This window comes from Chiroxiphia lanceolata, chromosome 6, assembly GCF_009829145.1.
Source record: "Chiroxiphia lanceolata isolate bChiLan1 chromosome 6, bChiLan1.pri, whole genome shotgun sequence".
NCBI classification, from domain to species: domain Eukaryota; kingdom Metazoa; phylum Chordata; class Aves; order Passeriformes; family Pipridae; genus Chiroxiphia; species Chiroxiphia lanceolata.
In genome coordinates this window covers 60635758-60662907 of record NC_045642.1, presented here as the reverse complement: position 1 = coordinate 60662907, position 27150 = coordinate 60635758, and the positions used below count along the sequence as shown (strand labels likewise).

At 39.7% G+C, this 27150-nt stretch overlaps 1 protein-coding gene across 6 annotated transcripts in view; it reads left to right on the top strand.

Moving 5' to 3' along the window:
• The window catches only part of KIAA0586 (KIAA0586 ortholog), a 73656-nt gene that overhangs the window by 8040 nt on the left and 38466 nt on the right, over positions 1-27150 (top strand). For 5 of the 6 annotated variants that reach the window (XM_032690668.1, XM_032690667.1, XM_032690665.1 and 2 more), the window contains exons 10-24: positions 764-896; positions 2275-2316; positions 3620-3846; positions 4762-4834; positions 5152-5409; positions 5590-5758; positions 11436-11624; positions 12909-13090; positions 14306-14413; positions 15854-15928; positions 21603-21799; positions 22002-22120; positions 22711-22895; positions 25892-26051; positions 26640-26862. In XM_032690668.1, the coding sequence (XP_032546559.1) occupies positions 764-896; positions 2275-2316; positions 3620-3846; positions 4762-4834; positions 5152-5409; positions 5590-5758; positions 11436-11624; positions 12909-13090; positions 14306-14413; positions 15854-15928; positions 21603-21799; positions 22002-22120; positions 22711-22895; positions 25892-26051; positions 26640-26862 (2340 nt within the window). The remainder of the gene's footprint in view (positions 1-763; positions 897-2274; positions 2317-3619; positions 3847-4761; positions 4835-5151; positions 5410-5589; positions 5759-11435; positions 11625-12908; positions 13091-14305; positions 14414-15853; positions 15929-21602; positions 21800-22001; positions 22121-22710; positions 22896-25891; positions 26052-26639; positions 26863-27150) is intronic. The other variant, XM_032690669.1, reaches the window with a different exon arrangement.

Here is a 27150-nt window from a genome sequence, read left to right as displayed (position 1 = left end):
TTTTGATGATCCTTGTGGGTCCCTTCCAACTCAGTATATTCCATAATTCTGTGATTTCTGTGGTGGTGCAGGTAGCTGAGGGCTTGTTGCTAAGATAGTTCATAACATCTTTCTCAGAGGTCAGTGGGTGGCACTTGGAGTGTTTTTCTGTCTCTGAGTATGTGGTTTTTTTATTGTAGCAGCCTGGAGAGTTGTGTCAGGCAGCCAGATGTGCAGGCACAGCTGGGCAAGGCTTTGTGTCCAAGTGCCATTGTCAGTGAGACTCTGAACTGCCTGCTTGTGGGATCTGCATGAAAACACTTTGGTGGGAAGGAGCAGCAGCCACCTAAGAATTCCTAAGCTTTAGAGTGGGTGAAAACATGTTCTGAGCCATCCAGTCTGAAACATGTTTTCCCCAGGCAATAATGTAATGTCATAACTTCACTAATACAGTGAGAAACTGCTACATATATGCTCTCTGATCTATGATAGTGTGGACAAAAATGTTATTTGCTTCAAATGGAGAGGTATCCAGAGTTTAAATATTGCTCAATGAAATGTAGTTTCACTGTTGAAAATACAAGGATACCGCTCAAGGTGTTAAGTGATAAGCAGAGAAAACCCAGTAATCTCTCTGTAAGTTCAGATGCAAAAGCAAATTCCACTTTATCTGAAGGTTTGATATGCTTGCACTGTAAATTCATGCTTGGTTTCACAGCTGGCTACTTTCTTGGGCCACATGAGGAGCCATGAGAGTTTTAATCAGGAGTGTTTCTCCCATCAGGCACAATGCTTTGCATACAGAGCCAGTCTCTGCTTTTGAAAGCTACAGTTCAATTGAGAAGACAATGAAAAAAGCAGATGATTTAGTTCAAGATCTTGGCCAGCTGAGAAGAGAAATGCACAACATGCTCCAGGTAAAATCCATGTTAGAATGATCAGGACTTTCAATAAAGGGAATAAAAAATGTGGAGAAAAACTTAGAAGTCTGGTGTCAGTAAAAGTGTTGCTTTTGCTTCTACCCCTGTAAAAAGACCAACATTTGTTTCAAATCACTTGAAATATTGGAGCCTTTGTGTGTGGGAAAGGAATTTGAGCCTGAATGATGGACTGGACTGTAGAGGCTCTTCCTGCCATTGTCCCAGACTTAAAACAGGTGAGAAAGAAAAAAAGGGAGTTATTTACTTGTGTATTTTAAGGTTTCAGATATTTTCAGTGCCTGTTCTCTGCTTGCTCTCTTCCTGTAATACTAGAGGTGATATAACATTCCCATTTGGGAAAGAACAGTGATCCATTTATCTGCAGTCAGCTTTAAGGGATCACTTAAGCACTTCTTTCCTCATTTTGCCACTTCACTTTGGAAGGAGTGCCGTTTCCAAGGAATTGCCTGGCACACATCCTTGTGTCTTATGCCAATTATTTTGTACCTTTGGAGGTACAAAACCTGGTTCTGTGCTGGCAACGTGGGTTTTTTTGACAATTGAGGCTTTTATGTGTTTGTTAACCTGGTTCCATGTGGAAAAAAGGAGTGCTGGGGTCCTCTCTTCTTGTAATATAAGCACAGGGAGGGAAGAAAGACTTGTAAATTCAGGTCTGTGAATTAGCTTGGAACATGATAGCTGATTCTGTTGGTTTCCTATTTCTCTAAAAATATTTTGTACATGCCAGTTGTCTGTTGCTGGATCTTTAGAAAATGTGGTTTCACTCATCAGATCTTACAGCATAGATGATGCATTTTTTTATAGATTTTGTAGCATTTAGTGGGTTGTATGTTTAACTGTTCTTATAAGTAACAGAGCAGGTGCCATGTGCCCCGTTTATGTTGCAAGTATTTACTCTCCACTATTGCTAAAAACTTAAACAAGTAACATACCTTATATAGGCAACATAAAGGGATGAGATGGGAGGACGAGTGGCAGGGGAGGAAGACAAAGGTGACACACAAATGGTTTGAAACCTCTTTTCTCTCGTGAAAAAGGTCAATGGGAAGACAGAGGTGACTTCAGCAGATGGAAAGTTGGGTCAATTAGGGACTTAGCTGTTGACTTCTCATCACTGAGAGGTTTGTGGAGTGAGATAACAAATGCTTGGGTAAGTGAGGCCTTGCTTTGCCATAAAGCAAAGGGCTGAATGAGCTGAGGACAGAAGGTGGTGCTCTAACCCAGCAGGAGTGAGCTGTGCCATTCAGGGAATTCACTGTGCCCAGTTACACTGATCAAATACCTGCTTGGGATTTGACTCTGACAGATCTGTCTTTAGACTGAAATTTCAACAGCTCTTCTTCTGTCTTTTTAGGAAGCAAGTTCATGGAAATCTGACATGAATGATCTTATTAAGGTAGACCTTGATTTTTTTTTTTAATTTTTTTTTTTAAATACTGTGATACTGATGCAGTTTTGAATGTGTTTGCAATGAAATAACACTGCAGTGACTATGTATGTTTATTAAAAGGTTGCTGTTATGTATAGATTACATTACCCAAAGTAAGATTTAACTGATTTAACTTGTTCTTAGACTTGTCTAAATCAGATCTTAGTGAAAGTACCTTGAGGGAATAATACAAATGTCAGGCAAAAAGTTGCTGTCTCAAGTGGACAGAGTGTGGACTCATAATTATCATTTCATGATCTGGGCCTACCTGGCAACTTCACATCATTTTACAATTGAACATGAATCTGTAATTCTTACATTTTCTCACAGATTTTAGCTCTTATTGAGCTACTGTTTGTGAAAAAGTTTAATTTAAAAATGAAAGCCTATGTAAAATTGATAAATAATTTGGTATATTGTCCTTTTCTCACCAGGGAAAACCAGGACTGTGGGATCAGTGTGTTGGTTTCTGTTTTGTTGTGTCCATTGTGACAAAACACCTGTTAGAACAGAAACTTGTGTTTAATTCTGATTTAAGAACAGCCTTAAAAACAAAACTGAGTTGTGAAGTTTGGGTATTTTGGTTTTGATTTGATTTTTTTTTAATGTAGGTTTATCTCTTTTTAAATTTTTTTTATTGTTGTTAAATGAAGTACTCAGGGGCCTCTGGGTTTCATCAGGAGTGTGAGAATGAATGTGAGAACTTGTTTCCTGTGTTTGTGTCCCTCCCTTTTGTATTTAGCAGCTAATTCATGCTCGATTTTTATCTCTGGGAAAGGGTTCTGCAAAGGAAAAGGCTTCCTTGTTCCTTCTGAAAAGTGAAGATCAGTGAAAGTGGGAGAGGATCAAAGCTGTTGAGGGGTTTATCTTGTTGTTAAAACTTAGAAGTATTGATTGGTGTTTCTTGGGGTAGACTGATGCCAAACAAATGCATATATTGAGAGAAGGTTGGTTTTTATTAGGCTTTAGTTATATTTAATTACTGTTACATGGAGAGATTTGCATGTGATGCCTCATGTCCCTAATTGTCATCTTCTCACATGCTTATGGTCTTCATTAGTATTGCTTCTCATGCTTTACATAGTTTGCCATTTGAGGGTTTTTTTGGGTGTCTTTCAGTTTCCTTGACTTCTAAATATATTTGCAACACTCTGAATGTTCTGGAGTAATTCAAATTGGTGGCATTCCCTGTGATGGCATTGATAGGATCACAGATTAATAGGATATTACAATCTCTGATTAAAAGCTGGAGGTTCTGTTTCACTTTTAGTCCAAAAGTCCCACTGTTGCACCTGATCCTCCTGAACATCCTCTGCTCAGTAGACCATCCATCCTTCAAAATATCCAAGTGCCCAAATCCATCCTGAGGGATGCTGAGAGGACTTTGAGAGGAGTTCAAAACAATAAGAAATTTCTCGAGGAGAATCTGGAAGCCGTCACTCGTGCAAAGGATGGAGATGCCACATATTCCTTCATTAACAGCTTGACTACAAACAGGTCAGACCCTTTAATTCAGGGCTTGTGAGGCTGCTCCTTGTCTGTGAACTCCTTTTAGCACCTCTTTTCTGATTTTTTTTTTTAAAAATCTGTGCGTTGAAGAACTAATGCAAAAAGTATTTATTGACTCTTCTTAGCAATCATTAGCTGGTTCTTGAACTTCAGGTGGTGTTTGACCCTTGTGATGTGAACTGAATTTTTGTCAGGTGCCTGTTACTTCTTGCTAAGTCTGAATTCTGAGGCTTTGTCATCTGGACAAACTGCTCTGCTTGCCATGACTTTGGGGCATTGAGCTGCTTCCATACAAACATTCCAAACAAATAAGAAAATTCAAGACTATTTTCATCATTTGTAATCCTGTAAATGTTACAGAATTAATCATCCTACAGCACATCTTTGCCTTTTGAACTTTTGCTTCGTTAGTTGCGTTAAATACTCTTGCTTGAATCATAATGAAAGTTTTCCTATTAAAATGCAACTTAAACTTGCATTTTCCTGAGGAAAGCAGCTATTCTATATATATGTAAAGATTTTTTTTTTTCAGGCTTAATACCTGCTCTCATTATCTTGTAGGGCATGTAGTAATATGTCATCTGCTTTTTGCCTTTTGAGCTGGAGTGTTTTTGTAGCCTTGTTTTTTCAGTTTTGATCAAAGCAGGAGCTGACACATGGCTGCCTCTGATTCCTAGATATTTGCAGTAACCTTAGGACTTACCAGCAGGGAGTGGGGTTTGCAGGCATTCTGTAAGAACAGGTTTGGATTTGGGAAATCATGGCTTTGTTTAGTCCCTTTGCAGGATGCAGAGGTGCAAAATCCTCCTGTCTGTGTTCTGGGTTTCCCTTTTTATAGCATTTATAGGTCACTACTTTCCCAGGAAGAAATCTGACCTAAAATAGTTCTTTCTTCTGTTTCAGAGATGTATTGGAAGAGATCCGTATCAGGAGGGCTGTGGATGAGTGGATCCAGGCAATCAGTGAAGAAATCCAGGTAAAATGGCTGGAAAAATGAGTTCAGATTTTTACCTTGTGTTTTTCCACCTTGCCTTGTTCTTTCCTGTCCATGGTGGTTTGCTCACACCTTGAAAACGTGAGAAAACTGCTTATTATTCCTAGCATGTAGCAGGCTACAATAAAATATTTGCTTTTATTTTAGAACTTTGGTTTCTTAATGAAAATCACTGGTCCCAGTTGCTGGGTAACACGGAGAACAGACCATTTCTCAGAGCTTCAGAGTTACCCACACGCTCTTCTGATAGCCTTGAAGATAAAAATCCCCATTTACTATGTTTTATGTTTTATCTTTAGGCAGAAATGGCAAGAAGTGATTCAGAACAAGGGAAATATGATCCAAAACTCCCATGGATCAAGAGAGCCCAAAACCTCAAGGCTGTGAAGGCCAAGAAAGAAATGAAAGCGAAAACTCAGCAAATCCAAGGTGGCTCGACAAAGATGCCTCTGTGTGCAGCTAAGCCATTGCAGAGGCAAGAGGAAGATAACACCAGGAAACAGAGGCTTAGAACTTACTTTCCTGCAGGTTTGCAGAGGAGAGAAGGAAGGGCAGATGTGAGTTCCCAGGTGGTTGGTTTGTCTTTTGGTGACAACTGTTAATGCAGCATCGAGGTGACAAGTTGTGTGTGTAACTGTAACAATTAGAAATGAAAGTGGTGGCCCTGTCCTGTTCACATTTTCATAGGTGAAGAATTGTAAACTGCTTCTTTTGTTTTCCTTTTTGATGTGCATCAGGGCCCTGGAAGTGCACTGGTACAAAATGAAGATTATCTGTGTCGAGTTTATGGGAAACCAATTTACCAGGGCCATCGCAGCACCCTCAAAAAAGCCCCATATCTGAGGTTCAACTCTCCCTCTCCCAAATCCAAACTTCCAAGGCCCAAGCTGATAGAGTATGTTAAAGGTAAGTAACCATTTGTTGTGAACAAGGTGTTCCTTCCCAGTTTTCCTGTTAGGAATTCCTTGTATAAATGAAGCTATTTAGTTGTGGTTCACCTGCTTTTCAATTTAAAGCCTAAGCAACTGCAGTTGCTTTCTAGAGGGGTGGTCACTGCCCCAGGTTTACCAGTGTTTAAGAGGCATTTGGAGAATGCCCTTACAAATAATATATATATATCTGTATCTCTATATCTATATAACTAGATCTATTTCTATATATATCTTTATGTAAAATATAAGTGTGTAGAAATACGAGGCTTTAACTTTTGTTCAGCCCTGAATTGCTCAGGTTATCTAATCCATCAGGATTAGATGATTGTTGTAGGTCCTGTCCAACTGAAATAATCCATTTCTGTTTCTATTTCTATTTAAGATGCTCTTTTCAAAACTAAAATACACCCATAAGTTTTCGGACTTGCCTAGTGTGTATCTCACTTAGTTTAGATTATCAAATAAATAAAATTTATTTGATAATCTAATTTGATGTTTCTAAGTTCAAGAAGTATATTAATACTTTAAGAAGTATATTAATATGTCTCTGTTGTTGTCCAAGTCTTAAAGAGCTGAATTGCCAGAAGTGATCACATCTGAAAGCTGAGTGTGTTGGAAAATGAACTTGGCTTTTGATAAAGGTCACTGAGAGATGAATTCTTTATGTCAGGTTTATCCAGTCATGTCATTTACCTGCTTAATTTATTCAGAGTTCAGAAAGGTACTGAGATTTGAAAGATTAAGGAAGCCTGAGAGTTAATTTCCCACTTCTGAGACATTAATTGAAACATGAAAAATTAAATTTATGGGCTTGAAGATGACATCTGTTAACTTGGAAATATTGAAAGAAGTCATCAGAATCGTTGGTGAAGTTCACTAAATGCAGACAACCTCTTTTGTGAGTCCAGTCAGGGTTAAAAGCAGAGTATAACTCCTTTCTGTAAGAGCTTGTTAAGGCTATTTAATTGATAAAGATTATTAGTGGATTAATAATGAATTCCATTCATTACTTTTGTAGGCAGAGTATAAGATAAGAAGATACCAATTTTCAAACCTATTAAAAATGTGTAAAAATTATAAAAAAGTGAGACTCTATGATATCTGACCTAAGTGTGGATAAACTTAATCTTGAGTTAGTAGAAAGTAATGTTTTAATTGGATCAGTTTGATTTCTTAGTTATCTTCTCAAAATTTAGCTGATTCTTAATACAGAAGATAAGGTTAATCTTTAACTGATATGTTAGAAAATCTATTTTGTATGGTATTACTGCAAGATAGAGTGAGCAAATTACATGATAAAGGATAATGATGGAGAGAAAGTGTGGAGGTGGGAGAGAGGGTTCAGTGTAAGAGGTATTAAAGTGATTATGGGCACAGTGGAGTTAATAGGATGTGCATCAATGGGAAAATATGAGCTGGCTCCCTCCACACTTCTTGCACTTGCACTGTTGTTACCCATGCAGGGAAAATATACTGGATGCAATCTGAAATGTCATGTTTTAAAAATGCTGCCTGAGTTTTTATTGCAGCTGTAAAAATGCTCTGTTCTGTATGAAATAGAAGAGATGAACATCAGAAGGCAGTCACTTGATGAAAGCCTACCACCATTAAAATGTGTGGTATAAAACACAGATACATCTTTGAAGGCAAGCACTGCTGGGTTTGAGGCTGGGTTTGTTGGGGGTTTTTTTTACATTATTATTATTATTATTTTAATTGAGCAACCTGGTCTAGTGGAAGGTGTCCCTGCCCATGGCAGGGGGTTGGAAGTGGATGATCTTTAAGGTCCCTTCCAACCCAAACCATCCTGTGGTCATAATGTTCATCCACAGTGGCAGATCCTCAAAACAGGACAAGAATCTGTTGTTTAGCCCCACGTGCTCTTTGTGCCATTTCCTGGCACTTCTCTTACCTGTGCTCTGGAGCCCAGTTGTGATCCATGAAGAAAAAATTGTTACTGGTAGAAAGTATTCCCAATTCTCATAACCCTCCTGGAAAATGTGAGTTACAGGCCTGGCAAAAACCTAGAAAACCTCAAGACTTACTTCCTTTTTTAAAAGGTGAGAACAGGTTACATGAAAACTGATAGTCTTGTTGCTTGTATATTTTATTTTACCTCTCTTGAAACATGTCTTTTTTTTTCTTTTCTTTTTTTTTTTTTGGTGAATAATGGTATATTGGTAGACCAGCATGATAGATCTCTCATTTTGACTCCTGGTTATGCTGTGCACCTATAATTTAATTTATTCTGCACAGATTTGTTTGAACAAAATGTGTGCTGGTAAGCACTTAGTGTAGCAATAACAGTAACACAGTGACCACTAAGATTTGGATTGAGAACAGACACTTCTTTAAAAATATTCAATCAGCAGTTCTGCTTTTGCTGAGTCCAAAATGAATTTTCTTCTGTATTTATTGGCCTCTTGTCCTTTATGGAAGGTCACAACCTTTCCAGGGAGGCCAATTTCACCATTCCAACAACAGTATCTTGTAAAGTGGCAGAAAGAGTGCCCCCTCCTCCAACTAATTATAATAAATAGGTTATTTGATGATTTGAAACCACCAGTTTTCTACCAGTAACATGTTTAATTCCGTGGTGTCAGTGAAAAGTGAAGGTACAGCTTGTGTAAAAAGCTGCTCCTGTGCTTGTTTGCTGCTGGAGGCAAATAGAAATTAAAGAGAAAACTGCCCTGGATCGATGGTGCCTTCAATCTTCCAGCACTCCTGCGTGTGACAAACACGGTTTAAAGCTCTTTGCCTGAAAACAGGATGAACTCTGGATAGCCTTTTCCCATTCCAAGCCATGAAGTCACTCAGCAGCAGCACAGCAACGTGTGTTTGCAGGAATAAAGCCACCAGAAAATCTGTTTCTCTATTTCACATCAGGCTGCACTTATGGAAAGTTATGGGTTTGTCTCTATCGGGGCAGTAAATAAAATAAAGACACCCCCCCCCCTTGTATTCTTATCTAAGGGAAGAAAGGAAGAATGTAAAGGAAGCACTCCAGTGAATATGTCCTATTCCAAGTTCTCTGATTTTACTGGCTTTAAAATGAGGTCAGCCTTTGCTTGATACTGGCATTACCTGACTCTGGGTAAGACAGTTGCTCAAGGTGCTTAATTTCTGTGCTTTCCTACACCTTGTCAATGGCATGGAACAGTAATAGCTGGTGTTTCACGTGGGTCTCGTGAAGGTGAAACAGTTAAATGCTTTTGCTGCTCTTGTGAAGATCCTGTTATGGCAGGGAAGTATAAATAATAAAATTAGAAACAGATCTGTTCTCCTCTGTAGCAGGAGTGTAACTGAAATGCAACGGAGTTGAGTGAGCACTTTAAGGCACCAGGTTCTTTAAAAAAAGAAAGGAAGAACCCAATCTCACAGATCTGCACCCTCAGATTCCCTTCCTGGCCTTGATGTCCCAGGTGATAAAGGCTTAGAAATAGTTGGAAGTCTTTGGCCTTGGGTTTGATTGGCTGGAAAATCCAGACTTATTAAATGACCCTGTTTTGTCAGAGCGATCCACTGAGCTTGGTTTAAATTAGTGTTAGAATAAGGATGTTTATTTAAGACTGAAATGGCCATCTGGAGAGTCTCTTTTCAGTCATTTTATAACTCTCAACCATTTTCTTTGCAAATAAACTGTGGTGACTAATGCTTGCTTTCTTATGGGAAGTTAGGAAAAAAAAAATCAACCAACACTTTTATGAGTAAGAGATCATTTCTTAAAAAAAAAAACAACTTGGAGTTGTTTTCTTGCATAATGTGAACTGATAAGTAGATGTAAAACACTAGTTTTTTTAAAGCTAAGTTTAATTAAATGTCTAGTTTCTGCCCAGTGCAAATAAACTTTTGAGGGGGGAAATGAAAAGTTGAAAGCAATTAAAATGAGGTGCTGTGTGTGTACAGTACTTCATCATTCCCACTGTGAGAACCTTGTTTTTACAAGTTGGCAGCACTACAGATACACTGCCAATTCCTGCTTTTGCTCAAAAGTTCAAGGCCAAGGGGGACTGTGAGATCATGTAGTGTGACCTCTGCTAAATCACAGGCCTCTGAACTGTATCTGTTTATGTTCCTGACTCCAGTAATTTGTCTCTTGACAGCAGAACAGTTTTTCTGGCTAACCTGTGCTGGGCAGAAAGGCACATGTTCAGCATTTAAAGGCATCAGAAATTCTGCCCTTAGTTGCTTCTTTCTGTGGCTGGACACCTTCTGGTTCAGTAGGAAATAGGACACTTCAAATTTAGCATCTGATTTGTAGTGAGATTTTGGCTTTAGTTTGCAGCTTCCTGGTGATTTTTCCTTAAAAAATGAAAAAGGCCTTTCGATGTCCAATCTGTTTTAATACTTACAGAGGTACAGACTTAGTACTGAATGCAGAGTTATCATATATGGAAGTCTCCCTCTGCTCCATCTCTCTGACATCCTGTTGAGACATCTGAGGGTTTTATCCCCTTGGCCACAGCATTTTATTGTGATTTCTCTTCCCATTGCTTATCCAATGGGACAGCAAAGCCTTTTCCAGACCCTCTTCTTTCTGACCTCTCACTGAAGAGTTGTGACTTGCTGTTCTTGTTTCCAGGCTTATAACCCATAATTTGTCTGTACAAAACCACCACTTTGTGAGAGAGAATTGCCTTATTTGCTTGTCTGCATTTGTTAAAAGTCAGATTATCAATCTTTTTCATCCCCCTACTTTATAATCATTGACTTTCATTCTTCAGTTAATTAGGAGGCTCTTTAAATGTGAACAGAGCTAAAAAGTGCTGGTTGCCAGGTGTTAAGTGGCAATGAACACAGGGAGGTGGTGCTTAGAAACAACAGAGGAGTAACATGACATTTTTTTGGCTGTAACAAAGAGATGGAGCTGGTTACCAACGTGACTCTTACAGATTCACTTTCCTGAAGCCTGCAAAGTAGCAGCCCAAGCACTTCTGTCTGATTCACAGTGGTTGAGTCCTTTTTGGGAGGAATTTATCCATTTAGATTAAAGTTAATAATTTCCTTAATAATAACCACTGCTTGCAAAAAATTTAGGCTGAATAAGGTCTTGCATGACGGTATAGTGAGAAATGCACTTTGCAATAAATGCTCTCCTCTGCTATATGCTGAAGATACTTTTACACACAAATTACTTCTGGCTGCTATTTACAATAAACTTTAAAAACTGGACCAGAGAAATCAGTGCTTCCTTGATGCTGGAAGTCAAGAATTATGGGTATTACTTATGGCTTGATTTGCCAGTAGCAGTGAGTTGTTAAACCAGGAATTTGTAGATTATACCTGTTCCTTTGAGTACCTGTCAGTCTTGTGGCTGCATTTGAAACCTAAATCATGGATTTCTTCTTAGCAGCTAAATCACATATTTTGTTTCATCCTGCTACCATCCTTGTGTTCTTTTCATGTTTCTGTGCTTTTATCTGGTAGATTCAGCTTGAAAATGGCAATTTTAACTCCTTTACTGCTGTCAATACTGAGACATCTCCCTTAGCACTTCTAGATTCTGCCCTTCCTGACTCCCTCCCTCATTCCCTCCATCCCACAGCAAATATTTATAATTCCTTCAGCAGGGAGGCTTGAATTAGCAGAATGTGGGATGCCCCTGGGTGTGTACATGTTGATGACATGCAGTTTATCTGCTCTTGTTTCAGGTACAAAGGTTAAGTCAGCAAGAACCCAGACTTCTTCTCACACACAGAAGGTCATCACCAGCCCCAGGAAACAGCATCCTGTGTATGCTCTTGCCCAGGAAAATCAGTATGTCTTCAGTCCCAGTCAGGATGTGCCTCCTGCCTATGGTCCCCTTGAAGGTCACCTCATTCCCATGGCTATTCCACTAGGTAGGAGCAAGTAACCTGGAGAAGGACGTGTGGAGGTTAATTACTGCTGCTTCATGGAAATACGACTTGTTTCTTCTTAAATCAGTGATTTGAGGGTTGGAATTAGATGATCTCTAAGGTCCCTTTCAGCCCAAACCTTTCTGTGATTTGCCCTGGTCCATGAGATTTGCAGCTGCCCTTCCCATAGGATATTTGGGGGATCAGTTTAAAATGTTCTGGTTTTCCTCATTTATTTTATTCTGGATGTCTAGTGACACCCTGAGAGGGCAATTATTTCACAGAATCACTGAAGGGTTTGGGTTGGAAGGGACCTTGAGGATCATCTTGTTCCATGGGCAGGGACACCTTCCACTGGACCAGTTTGCACAGAGCTCCATCCAACCTGGCCTTGGACACTTCCAGGGTTGGGGCATCCACAGCTTCTCTGGGCAACCTGTGCCAGGGCCTCACTGCCTTTACAGGGAATAATTTCTTCCTAATATCCAATCTAAAGCTACTCTTGGTCGGTTTGAGGCCGTTCCCCCTTGTCCTGTCACTACATTCTCTTGTAAAAACTCCCTCTCCATCCTTCTTGTAGGCTCCTTTCAGGTCTTGGAGCTTATTGCCCCAGTTTTATTGCTTTACCTGTCCCCTTTCTTGCACACTTTCCATTTCTAGGGTTCATATTCTGGCTTTAAGTTTGGTGTCCACATAAGCAGGAACTGAATTACTGGCCCTTGGATTCAACATTTGCAATGACTTCAGCCCAACAGTTTCAGTAGGGTTGTGCCAAACACACTAAATTCATTGTTAAGAGGTTCTGTATTTTTGCACTTTGAATAGAACCTTTCTACAGGCCTCGTTTTGAGAAGGGTTAGTATTATATTGGCATTTAAAGAAGAGAATTATGTTTTTTAAAGGGTCTCTCAAAAATTTGTGAGATGGTATTATAAGTGTAATCTTATTTTGGATATGATTACAAGAATGTGAGGTGGGGGAAACATGGTGTGTACTTTTGGATCAGCAAACACAATTCTGATTTTCAGCAGTAGGTGTCACCACAGTCAAGAAAGTAATTTTTAAAAATGGCACTGTTGAGTTTACAATTTCTGCTGGGAAAGCCTTCAGATTACCTGGTGAATCCCCATAGTGTTAATAGGGGGCTTTTTAATTGGTCTGTGATTGCACACAGAATCTCAGTCTGACATGAAACACAGACACGTAGAAATTAATTTTAATTAATTTATGAATTTGCTGACTTTGGAGATTTATATGTGTTTTTAATTGTTTTTCAACTGTCCTTAGGTCAGACCCAGAGCAGTACATCCCTGCAGCCTGCTGGGATCATCATAGACAAGCCACACCCTGTCACAGTTACAACCTCCCTCCCTCAAGTGCCAAAACCTCCAGTTGAGGTAAAAAAACCAAACATAGCTGTGATAGAGATGAGGTCAGAGAAAAAGGATCCACCTCAGCTCTCTGTGCAGGTACTTGTCAAGAGTGATGGTTATTTGTTTGTTTATTTTAATGAATGCTAATTAAAGGCAGTCTGATCCACCACTAGTGCTCTTTGACATCAGTAGATGGTTTTTAGCAAGCAACAGAAACATAAAGAATGGAGGGACCAGGAAGTTCTCATGCTGTGCTAATATATTCACTCATATTTTATCAATTATCTTTATTATTTCATCAAAATAGAAAACTATTTTTTCCCTCTGTCACCTAGACAGGGTGTGTGTAAAAATAGATCTATGTCACATTTTCTTTTTTTTTAATGAGATTTTTCAGCCAGAACAAACTTGGAATCAAAAAAAGTATAAATATAAATGTCAGTTTTCTTGGATGACTGCTTTGGCCTTTAAGGTTTCTGTTTCAAGCATGATTGTCAACCCAAGGATTTCACTGCAGATTAATCAACCCCCAGAGTCCTTACCTGGTGGGTTGGAGTTTGTTGTTTTAATTTTTAACAGGAGTCTGTTGTCAAGGAAGTGAATGTTTTTTATGTGTTCATTATTTTGGGCTCAAATTGTTGAGACTGTACACATCCCACATACACCTTTCAGATTCAAATGATTCATGGGCCTCAGAGTTAAATACAGGTAGAGTTTTGTGTGGTTTGTTCCTTTGCTGTGTCACTATTCCACCCACATTTTGCTGTTAGTTCACCCAGTTCTTAAATGCTTAATGTGATTTTTCCCTGAGGAATTAAGCAGGCATTTAAATCTTTGTTCTTAACAGACACACAACCCATTTTGATGCTACAGTGGACCTGTTTTTATATTGTAATACAATTTTCCCTTTGTTTTACTGTACTAGATGTGTGACAGTGTGAAGCCAATAATCAACCTACACAGTGCAAACAAATTGCAAGTCAAACACACATCTCCCATATAAATAATAAGTTAGAAATAATAGGTACACTCACCTTCTCTCACAGGCAAGGCAAAGTGTCAGGGAATGAAAGAACAGGAAAAATCAGGTACTGCAAGAAAACATGTGAATATTTCTGCCCTTAGTTTTTTACAGGGTTTTGTTTTTCAGAACCAAGGTGATACCAGGTCCAGGCACCAGAAAAGGGGGGGGTTCTCTGAAGTTTAGTGGCTCAGTAGCAACTGGAAGAATCTAAAAAGTTCAGTGATAACAGCCAAGCTAATCCATAGATTTTTATATTGATGCTTTTTTTTGTTTTTCCTCTTTCCCAGGTGTTACCAAATGTGGACATTGACAGTGTTTCAAGTGACAGTGTGAGTGTAAACCATGTTCTTCCAGATTCTGAACCTCTTCTTCCTCCTGTGGATGCTGTAATACAGGTATTGATTGTCTGTGAATTCAGATTTGTTCAAAAAAGAAAATATGTTAAATTACTGCTAAGTTATCTCATTGTCTTATTTTAGTTAAAGAAATGAAACAGTTCCAGGAAAAATGGAGTAATTATTCTAAAGAATTTATTGTGTAAGGGATTTGTTTTAAGAAAATGAGAAATTGCATCTAGACACTGTTCTTCCAAGATTAAATAATCACCGTGGTAAAATTCTTAATAAAAACAGTGTTTCTGTGCCCTGTTAAGAATTATAATCCCTGTTGGCCCATGTCTGTCTGGTTTACACTGGCTTCAGTGTTCTGATGTGAAGGCTGAGGATGTTCCTCATTCCTCCATCTTCTCCTTGGCTGTTCTCTGGTGGTTCTGGGAGCCCATGGGAGCCCATGGTGTGTGGAGCTGGCCAGTCCATTTTCTTTCCATGGAACTTTTCAGAAGTGTTTTTAATCTAATCTAAGCAGCAATGAAGGTTTTTGTACAACTCTAAGGGTGACTGCTGCCTGCTGAACAATAAGGACAGACTGGACAGTGTGAAGGCACGGGGCTGCAGGGATGGTTTTTGTATGATTATTGTACATTTTGTTTGCCCTGTGTGTTAGTTATTATTCTGACTTCAGGAGTTGGGTCCTTCAGAGTCCTGTGGTCAAAGTATTCACTGAACAAGACAGAGATTGTGGACTAGAATAGTGATTATTTTAAAATTATATTACTCCCATCACCCCAAGATGATCAGAGGGATGGAGCACCTCTGCTATGAGGAAAGGCTGAGGGAATTGGGATTGTTCAGCCTGGAGAGGAGAAGGCTTTGGGGTGACCTAGTGAAACCTTCCAGTGCCTGAAGGGAACCCACAAGAAACATGGAGAGGGACTATTTACAATGGGGTGACAGAGTAAGGGGGAATGGCTTCAAACTGACAGAGAGTAGGTTTAGGTGGGATATTGGGAAGAAATTCTTGGCAGTGAGGGTGGTGAGGCCCTGGCACAGGTTGCCCAGAGAAGCTGTGGCTGCCCCATCCCTGGATGTGTCCAAGGTCAGATTGGACAGGACTTAAATCAACCTGCTCTAATGGAAGGTGTCCCTGCTCATGGCAGGTGGGTGGAAGGAGATTGTCTTTAATGTCCCTTCCAACCCAAAACACCACAGAAACCATACATAAGTAAATTGCTTAAGACACTTGGAGACTATTACCATTAGATTTGGTAACAGCAGGTTTTAGTTGTCAGCATGCAGGAAGTTGTTATTCTAATAATCTCTCCTTATGCTGTGCAAAGAAATTCCTCCTGACTTGTAAGGTGGATAAAGCATTTTCTCTCAATTCAGACTACTGACAGTGAGTGGTGATTTAATTGCATTCTTGTCAGGAAGTTTTTCTGCTAATGCATTTTCCCCTCCTATATGAAATACCTAAGAATTGCAATCTCTCTTTATAAGACCCCAGAAGATATACACAGTGAAGACACAGAGTTTCCAGGAACTAATTTCGTTGATGTCACTGATGTCATGCAGGTAATCACATTACAAAAGGGTCCTTTCTTTTTAAAAGAAATATATTTGTTTTATATCATTCTGTCGTATCTGAAAACAAAGTAAACAATACGAGCAGCTTTAAAAGTACACACTGTGAGCAATACTATACCTATAAAGAATATTAGAAATTACTGTGTGTTGCTAAAGTAGAGTAGCTTTTGAAGAATTAGAGTAAAAAGTTAAAATTAGCTTTTATTTGGATGTGTTAGAATCCACCAGAAATACAAGTAGTTCTCTAAAATCAGCAGTGATTACAGCACTTGGATTTCACAGTTTAAAACTCTGAAGGTAATGAATATGTTGACAGGCTGAAAGAACTGTGGTTGTTCAGCCTGAAGAAGGCTCCAGGGAGACCTTAGAGCCCCTTCCAGTGCCTAAAGGGGCTCCAAGAGAGCTGGAGAGGGACTTTGGACAAAGGCCTGGAGGGACAGGACAAGGGAGAATGGCTTCCTATTGCCAGAGGGCAGGGTTAGATGGGATATTGGGAAGAAATTCTTGGCTGTGAGGGTGGCACAGGTTGCCCAGAGGAGCTGTGGCTACCCCATCCCTGGAAGTGTTCAAGGGCTTGGAGCAACCTGGGCTAGTGGAAGGTGTCCCTGCCCATGGCAGGGGTTGGAACAAGATGGTCTTTGAGGTGCCTTCCAACCCAAACCATTCTGTGATTCTGTATAAGATTCTCTTACAGATTTTAAAGTAAGGTGACCTCTCTTTTAAAGAATGAAAGTATTTTCTGAGGGTTCCTTCTGGAAAATTTCAGTATAGAGCAATTTGCATGTGCTTTTGAGGCCCTAAAATGCTTTAGCAATATCTCATTTCAGTCAAACATTGTAACTTCATGAAAGAAAGGACAAACAGTGAGGAGGAGTCACAGCACCAGGCCTGACAGAGTTCAAGTATTTGGACAATGCTCTCAGGCACATGATGTGACTCTTGGGGAGGGTCGTGTGCAGGGCCAGGAGCTGGACTGGATGATCCTTGTGGGTCCCTTCCAACTTTGCCTGTTCTGTCATTCTCTGTACTCATGTACTGCTCATCTCATAGATCTCATTAGGAATTTCCAAAATTTAACAACATTGTCGTTTCTGGTTTGTTTCAGATACTCTTTCACAGTTTAATTTTTTTAGGTAGCAAGTCCTCTTTTAATCAGCTGACCTCATGTCAGAGTAGGGGCTGACAAACCCACAAGGTTGGTGTACCAACCTGTGTTTCACTTCAGTGAGCAAGACTTGCTGTGTGCATTTCAAAATCTACCCCCAAATGTATTCTTTTTACCTCTTCTTCGTGCTCTGGATCCCAGGATTAGAGTGTACATTGAATATTAACCCTGTAGCCTACAGGTCAGTATGGTAGATTTATTTTTAAAATGAATTCATCATTTAATATCATCAGTTGGTTAAAACAGCCTAAATTGGTGGTTTGTCTATCACAACTGTGCAAATGCTTTATTCACTTATAGTTTCAAAGTTACTGATGTTGTTGGAGGAGAGGAGTTAAATCTATGTGGACATTGTTCTTCTGTTTGCATTTAAAAAAAAGCTTTAATTTATGAAACTAAAGAGGAAAGCTATTCAAGAAATCATTTTATGAACTAACAAAAAATACTGCAATGTTAAATTTTTATTATGTGAATAATAGTTATTCATCTTTCCTTTTTTCATCTTTTTCCTGGATTGCTTTTATCTCTTATTTTTGGCAATGAGATATATTTTAACCACAATACCAAAAAATGTTCCAAGTGAAACATATGTTTGGCCTGTGACCACACGGACAATGTTCTTAAAAATGTGCAAGGCAAACACAATGTGGAAGCATAAAATCAATCTCTGGAGTGGCAGGGGTATTTAAGACATCAAAAGAAAGCAAAGTTATTGTTGTAAAAGAGGCTTCAGATTCATGAAAAAATGTGCATAAAATGCTGTATGGAAAAAACAGCTCATTGTTGTCTTCCCCCCTCTCCCTTTTATTAGGAGAACTTAATTCTCTTAGAACTGAGGAGGATAAGTATTTGTGTGAAATATCTTTTGGGATTTTTATCTTTTCCTGTTTTTTCTTCCCTGGAAATGTTCAAGGCCAGGCTGGATGGAGCTTGGAGCAACCTGGTCTAGTGGAAGGTGTCCCTGCCCATGGCAGGGGGATGGAATGAGATGATCTTTAAGGTCCCTTCCAATCAAACCCTCTCTTCTTTCCACATCTCCTTTTCCTCACTGTAAACACCCCATAAAAAGTGTTGTTCCATCCCAGAATACCTATTCCCTGCATCCCAGAATAGCTCATGGTGTCGTCACCTCATCCAAATGCACCTGCCCCACCTGAAGAAAGGTGCCATGGAGAGTCATTCCTTGGGCTCATCTTGCTGGGTGTCACTGCTGGGCCCTGGGGCTGGGCCCTCTCCTGTGGTGGCCCTTGGAATAACCCATGTCTGGTGCTTGGTTGTTGTATTGGGTTGTTTCTCTGTGCTCCTGTTTTTGGGTGGAGACAGGCTTTTGTCACGTTACTGAACACTTGTTTAACAGTCTTGAGCACTCTGCCTGTCAAACACAACCCCCCCCCCCCCATTGCTACCTCTCTATCTTGTGTTTAAAGACCCAGAGCTCCACCTTCCAAAATAGTTAAGTTAGGTGCTCTTACTTCACAGTAAGAAAATTTACGGAACAAAGCAGAAAACACCTTTGATTTCTTTATTTTTGATCAATGGTTGCACCTACAACAAAGTAGGTTTACACTTTCTGCACAGAAGAGGTTCTCTTACATGAACTTGCCTTTTCAGCTTTAAACTGGCAGAGGGCAGGGTTGGATTAGGAGGAAATTCTTGGTTGTGAGGGTAGTGAGGCCCTGGCACAGGTTGCCCGGAGAAGCTGTGGCTGCCCCATCCCTGGAAGTGTTCCAGGCCAGGCTGGATGAGGCTCTGAGCAACCTGGGCTAGTGGAAGGTGCCCCTGCCTATGGCAGGGGGTAGAACTGGATGATCTTTAAGATCCCTTCCAAGCCAAACCATTCTGAGATTTTTTCAGAGTGAGGACCTTGCTCTGCTCACATGAGCCAAGAACAGACTCTCAGATTTATTGTGTCGACTCTTGTGAGCAGCCACGTCCGGGGGGACTTCAGCAAATTTAGTGGGATTTAGGATTGGAGACCCTTTTTGCTCTCTCTGAACATGCCCTAAGTGCAAGGTGGTGACTTGTTTCTCAGAAGTTTTGCTTCCAGTTTCAACAGCACTCAATATTTAGAACCTGCAGAGCTCAGACTAAATGCATTTTCCTCAGCCCTGGTTTCCCACACACGCTCGTGGGGACAGTGGTGTTTTTACACGTGTGACTCTTCAGACAAAAGATCCCAGGTGACACCTGCAATGCAGCCTGGCCTTGCCTGTGAGAATTGCTTTAGAAATCCATCAAGAAATCCATGACTTAAGTTTTGGGAGGCTTTGATAAAAGCCTCTGCATATACGTGTTTGGTAATGGAACAAAACTAATCCATACCACTAATCATTACGAACTTTTTTTTAAGTTATTTCAATGTAATTTGGGAAATAGAATTTCAGCTTGATATTTTATAATAAAGTAGAGTGATTAATATTCCAATCATATCTGAAAGACCTTCTAATTTATGCCATATTTTGATTGGGAGTCGTGATAGGTATTTTCAACAGTCTCCAGGGAAGCAAAATGCAGAATTAAGTGCAGATTATTCAAGATTGGTCTACAAGGTGATATATGTTCATGTTCAATCTGTAGAATTAAATACTGACTGTTACACTATTTTTTTATTTCAGCAGAGATGATATATCACTCCAAAATGAATACAATTTTCCTCTGGATTTGTGCATTATTGTGGATTTGTGCACTATTAAATATCAAATATTTTAGAAATGCAGGAGGACTGCAAAAGTTTGTCAGAGTTACTAAATATATGTAAGATTTATTGTATGTACTTGGTTTATTTAATCCAGATGTTTGTATTTTGCATACTCTCAGAACTATTAAATAGGCAACATCAAAGAAAATTTATGGAGTAAAGCAGGCAGAAGAAAATGCATAATGAAATGCTGGACAAAGACATCTTTACATTTGCTGTCAGAATGAATTATGGTTCTGAGTACATATATCCTGACAGCATGAACTGCTTATCAGCTTGCAAGGCACCCAGTGCTTTCTGAGTTGAACTAAACTGGTTATTTCTCTGCCCAGAATGGTTTAGAGATCTTTGTTTACCACCCAATATACATATTTTTCAAGAACATACATATTCTCACTTCTTTGAAGAATTATCCCTATATAAAGATCCAGAAGGATCCTGCTCCCCAGCAGCTCTTTGTTGTAATACCCATCAGGGACCTCTCTGACTTTGCAGTTTTAAAGTATATTAAGGTAGGAGAGAATTATTAATGCTGGGTTGGGGAAGGAGACAGGAAAATGTCACTGTCTTTTTATTTCCTCTTCTCTGTTCTTTCTGTTTTCAGTGATTCGTTCTTTTATTCATAGATAATATATAGCATGTTTGGGGGTTTTTTTGTTTGTTTTTTGGTTTTTGGGGTTTTTTTTTTTTTTTTTTTATTTTTTTTTTTTTTTTTTTATTTTATGGGTTAAAAGTAAGTTTAATTTATGTAAAGGAAAAGAAGATTTTTTTTTTCTCTTTTCACTGTGTTGGAGATTAATCTTAGTAAATGTGGATTTACAGGGAGCTCTTTTATGCACCATCACATACTTCTCACTGGTAATTTAGGGCCCAGCTCTTCATGTCTTTCTGCCATGCCAAATTTTCTTCTTAGAGAATCATATTGCCATTAGAGACATTTGCTTTTAATATTACAAGTGAAGGATGCAGGTTCTCATCCATCAGGAGACATTACAGTGTGATGGATTAGTGACTGCTTTTTGGGACTTGGTGCTGTGTATCCCTGGAAAAAGGAGGGAGGCATCTTTGGGAACAGCCAAACATTATAACACACACCAAGTAACTTCTATAACTTTTTAGAAATAGCATATTTTCATTAAAATCAAGATGTCTGTGAGGATTTTGTGAATTATTACCCAGAAATACCTTCTAACTTTCAGCAGCTGGACTTAATGAAACTGTAAACACACATGTAACATATGTGTAAAATATTAATGTCTGGTCTTCAAGTTTATTAGAGTTTTGACAGACTACATGCTCATTAACTTTTGGGACTGTGTCTTTTCAGACAGGAAGCTTTAACGAACAAGTTTAATTCATTTGAAAAAAAGCAACCAGAACACCAAAACCCAAACAAAACAAAAAAGCCCTAACCCAACAAGTAACTGTAGAAAGTTTCCTGAAGTTTTGTGTTTAGAGGAGGAACGTTTCTGGTGTGTACATTAAAGAAACTTATGTCACAAGTACATTTTTCAAGTGTTAGCATTACCACTGGCTCTCTGCCCTGTGCAGCACAGGCAGGAAATAGGAGCCAAATCATGTTTTACTTAGCAGTTCCTATAACTTTATACCTCTACAGATTTATGATTTGCTAAGCTTAGAGTTGTATCAATTAACTGGGACACGCTGAGGAGGGAGAACGTGGTTCGTGTGCTGTGACACATCTACAAGTGTTTCTTAAAGAAAAAAACCTGACAGCTACCTCAATGACATTGCCTTGCAGAAATGCACCATAACTTAATTTACTCCTTATTTATTAGGATCAGGAAGAAGAGGGGGATGAAATTCCAGAGTTCTCTGAGCCTCTTCTGAAGCTTAATGGCCAGTTTAAAGTTGCCTCACCAAAATACAGCGGTCCTTTGTTTCCTCCAGTGGCTTCTGCCCCTCAGCAGCCTACTGATGTTTTGGATGAACTGATTCAAAGGAGAGAAACCATCGAAAACAGGCTGATAAATTGGTGAGTTGCAATGTAACAAAGTGGCAAAAGAATATATGTGGAAGGAGGAATGATTCCCGAATTATCCTTCCCTTTCTTCTCGCCTCTGTTCCCTTCTTCCTTTTCCTGTGAGCTGCCCTGCATTTCATGTCAAGGATGCTCTTTTGTGTGCTTTTAGGTGTCTTGGTGTTTGCTGATAGTTAAAAAGATTTTATTCTGCCAGGGTGGAACAGGAAATAATGGCAAAAATTATCAGTGGGATGTGTCCAGCTCAGAAGGATACAGTGCCCAGTGTCAGCACCTCAGAGAGTGGAGACGAGGAGGTTGTAACCCCCGACATTGGTAAGTGGGAGTTGCTGTTCTCAGCAGATGGGATATCTCAATTTTTTGGCTAATTTTCACAAGCTGTGTAGGTAGCTGTTGCCTGAGCCTAAGGGTAGATAATGCTGAACCAGTGAAACTGTAAAAAGCAGCAGTGCACACTTTAATTTATGTTGTGTTATGAGGCCACTGAAATAAATTATCTGGGAAAAAAAAAAGGAAAAGAAGGCATAAATCACCCCACTGTACAAATCACCTTCTGTTACTGGCCATCTAAATCAGACTTGGCATTTTGCTAAGCCTCTAATGTTTGTTTACCTTTCTTTTGTTAATAGATATGTCAGAAATCACCCCCCACTTTGAAAATGTGTGAGAGTGGAGAGAAAAGCATTTCTCCTGTGATGTCACTGCTCTTTGCTGTTGCCTTCTTTTATGATCAGGAATTGTTTCTCTACTCTTGTTTATCTTTAAAGTAAAAAAAGAAAAAAAAAATCACTTTTTTCAAAGGAATGTTTAAAAGCTCATGGAGAACAAAATGAGTGGCTGCAGTACAGAACATGCATTTTAGGAGGTGGGACCTGGACGTGAGTTTTATGTTCCTTCATTTTCAGTTGAAGTTGCAGGTGGAGGAGGATTTCAGCTCTTTGTCAACGCTGGTGTCCCTGTGGACTCAGAAATGATAAATCATTTTGTAAATGAAGCTCTCAGTGAAACAATTGCAACCATGCTGGGTGACAGTGAGGCTCAGAGAGCAGTTCCTGATCCAAATGTTCTTCCAAGCACAGTGACTAAGGTGGTAAGTATCCATTTTACCTAAGCCTTCCTGCAGAAGTTCTAAGGGATAATTTCTCCATGGCATGATGACAGGAAAGGATGGATGAACTGAATGTGCATTGTTTGCCTTTTTTTTTATAATTCCTTATTATACTCCAGCAACAAGATGAAAACTGTTTGCCCCTCTGCTGTGCTCTGTTGACACCCCCCTGGCAGTGCTGTGTCCAGGCCTGGAGTCCTCAGCATAGGAAGGACATGGACATGGAGCCAGTCCAGGGGAGGCCACGAAGGTGATCAAAGAGCTGGAGCCCCTCTGCTCTGGAGCCAGGCTGGGAGAGCTGGGGGTGTTCAGCCTGGAGAGGAGAAGGCTCCAGGGAGACCTCAGAGCCCCTTCCAGTGCCTAAAGGGGCTCCGAGAGAGCTGGAGAGGGACTTTGGACAGAGCCTGGAGTGACAGGACAAGGGGGAATGGCTTCCCACTGACAGAGGACAGAGTTAGGTTGGATATTGGGAAAGAAATTCTTGGCTGAGGGTGGTGAGACACTGGCACAGGTTGCTCAGAGAAGCTGTGGCTGCCCCATCCCTGAAGGGGTTCCAGGCCAGGTTGGACGGGGCTTGGAGCAACCTGGTCTAGTGGGAGGTGTCCCTGCCCATGGCAGGGGGTAGAACTGGATGATCTTTAGGATCCCTTCCAATCCAAACCATTCTGGGATTTTATTTCACTTTTGAAAAAAGAAATTGAAGAGAAAGCAAAATCAATTCCCTTGTGCTGCTGCAACGTGCTGGATTTATTTATTTATTTATTTACTTTAAGGATGAGCACAAAACTAATTTCTAAGGAAAGGATTTGGTACTTAATTTCACATTGTCGAAAGACAGCTCATGTTATTTTCATCAAAAATAAGTTATTGTTGCTCACTTGCAATAAATGAAATATAAAGAAACTAATTTTTTCATCTAAGAAGAGAAGGAAGCTGAGAATGATATTTTTAGTCTTATGGGCTTGCAGCCATTCTTTAATATCTGTTAAAATGGCTATTAATTCTTTCAGAGTTTTGAGCTCAGTAGTTTTCAGTAAATGCTTAATTGATTAGTAGAGCTTCCTGTAATAGAGGATAATTTCCTGTGTTCCTTTTGATAATCAGATGACAGCTGGCTCTTATTTTGATACCAACGTGGCTGTGCTGCAATCTGGTGTTGTGTAATGTCTTTGGGATGCATGTGGAAATTGCTGTGCTTAGAAATCCAACTGTTGGAGGCTTTGTTGAAGTGGGATCCCTCATTTTGTTCTGCTCAGTGCATTTAGGCTGAAATACCACCTAGTGCCTGCTGGAAGGGACAAACAGGTTATTCTGTAGTCAGAAGTGATCAGTTCACTGCTGTGGGCTGAAGTACAGCTCTCCTGCATCTCATCCCCACTCCATTACAGAGTAAGGAGGGCCTGATGTCCATGATATTCCTTGTAGCCTGTTATTCTGGTCCTTGGAAACCTCTTCTATTGTCCATTCTACATTTACTAATGGCCCTTTTGTTGCTGTACCAGCTTCAACTGAAATATCCTTAGGATTATGAATTATTCATAACCCTGAAATGGTTGTTTTTTCCTTATTCCATATATGCTGCCCACTCCAAGAGATTAGTTTTGTCCTTTTTGGCCTTTGTTTAATTAACCTAAATAAATCAATCATCCACGTGGGGGCCATTTTTTGACTCTTCCTTATAGGCAGCTTTGATGTTTTCTAATTTAGGTTGGTCTGGAGCACAAGTAACACTGATATGCTAATAGACATTTTTAATAATAATGTGGTCTGTGAGATGGAGTTTCCTCAGTGCCTTGTACTGTGGTAGTGATACTCTCCTGCCTTTACTGGAATCTCAGGTGGCCAATTATGTTTTTTAAAGCCTTTCCATATTTGTAGCTGGTAGCTATCATGAGGGTTTTTTTAATGCTTCTTTTTCCATTTGTGCTCAGCTTATAGCAGAAGTTTTTGAATATGTAGTTGATGCATCTGTCCCTTCCCACTGTGAAGTTTCCTATCTAGAACTGCAACTGTTCCTTAATTCTTTGGTGTCACAATGTGAGCTACCAAATGTGTTGGCATGTTCCACTTTCCATAAGAGATTCTAATAAAAATCTGAGGACTTATTCTTCAGAAACTATACTGGAAGTCTTCCTATAGCCTCATTGTCTTGTTTTCTTTATGAAATGTCAGAGAACAAAGCTGGAAAAATTCTGGAAAGGTCCATCATATTCCTCCATAGCAGCTTAAATGACAACCATCATACTTGTCAGATTTATGTCCATTGCTGTCATCTTTAAAAGGAATATTACCATTATGTTTGTGCTTATTTTGGTGCTTTCCTGTCTTGTCTGTTCCTTTGTTTGTAATCTTCCTTTTAGCTGATTTTTCTCACCATAAAATTACCTTATCACTCAATTTTATCCGTGTCACGAAATATTTTCTTGCTTAGCATTGTATCAAATGCTTTATTAAACTTCATAGGATCATATAATTCATATTTAGACTGGACATTAGGAAGCATTTCTTTACCAAGAGGATGGTCAAACCCTGGGACAGTCTTCCTAGAGAGGTGGTTGATACCCCAGACCTGTCGGTGTTTCTGAGGCTTTTGGACAATGCCCTTAACAACATACTTTAAATTTTGGTCAGCCCTGGAGTGCTCTGGCAGGTGGACCAGATGATCACTGTAGGTCCCTCCCAACTGAAATAATCTGTTCTATTCCATACATAATGATTTCCCAGTGTAATCATTCTGATGATTTTAATTTAATTTGTAAAGGTTTTAATTTATTTTCTCCAGTCACACTATTTAACCCAGAGCACCTTTCTGTTTAGATGGGGGAGTTAGATCCAGGAAGATGTATCTAAGCAACAACTGTTCCTGTTCTGTGAAAACCTGCCTTTCTCTCTCTTCCTCAGCTCTCTCTGGGGATACTTGGAAGGCAGGAATTCTGCCTGGAGATAACAACTGTGGTTATGATTTTTCTTCCCCTCAGGAGTCTCCTGTGCCTACACCACTGCCAACCCCCCAGGCCACACCACCACCAACACCACCTTCAGAAAAGGAACTGCCCCCAGTCAAAACTCCAGAGTCATCTCCATCTCCCACAGAAATGAGCGGGGATGTTCATGAGAGTGAAAAACCTAAAGAAACAGGTATTGAAAATAATAATTGAAGTTTAGAAGCAGCAAATATGCTTTAATCTACTGCCTTTAATTTTCCTCTTCAAAGACGTGTTATCTCTCAGGATAAATATTCTTGAGGCTACAATACAAGTGGGAACTCATGTAGTACAAAAAATATGGGCTAATTTATATAGAAAGCAAACATTTTTTATTTGGTAACAGTTCTATTTTCAAACTTAATGCGGATTTCTGTGGTCTGTGTCATTTCCACCCCTCCCAACCCCTCCACAATTTTTCACATCAGAAAAATAGTTGTCTTTTGCTCTTTCCTGCGTTTCTAATGTTAATTAAGTCAAATGCACACTTTTCAAGTAAATGGAGAGTGTTTTTAAAATGCAGAGCAGTCTCCCTTATTAAAGGAAGTAAGAAATTGAGGTTTTACTCTAAATTCTTCAGGTGCCAACACTGTAATTAAAAGAAGCTATTCTTAATCTAGTCTTGTCTCCATAGCTATCAAAAGGTATCACAAAAAACTGCAAGTGCTTGGTAGAGCTGCCTAGATCTGAGATTTGCTTCCTGCTTTCCTTTCTGATCTGGAATTTGGCTTCACACCTGCAGGAGTTGGGATTCCAGCAGCCACGGGCCGTGTTGGCACACCCGTGGTTACCCCTGTCAATACACCCACAGCAACCACACCCAGCCCTCCTGCCTCAGAGGGGGGCTCCCACCCTGCCAAAATGGAAAGTCCAAAGGCTCCAAACCCGTGGGATGGTGCTGAACTCCCTCTGGAAGAAGAGAAACCCAGTCCTTTAGCTGAGGAACCCTTCCGTCCCAAGGCCGTGTGAGTTGAACAGGCTGCACAGTTTTCTAAAAAACATGAATATGTATATTCTTTCTACATATATCCTCAAAAAGCCAGTAGAAAGAAATGCTTTATCTGTGTGTCAGGATGCAATGAGATAAGCCAGAATTCTATTTTCTTTTTTAATTGCTTGTATTGTATTTTGGAGAAAAAAATGTGGAATCAGAACCTTTCTCGGGGTTTATCAGTCCTTATTCATTGTCCTGCTGAATGCTGTCCATAGTAAACTTGTATTGCTACACCTGCCAGTAATACATGTAGTGACAA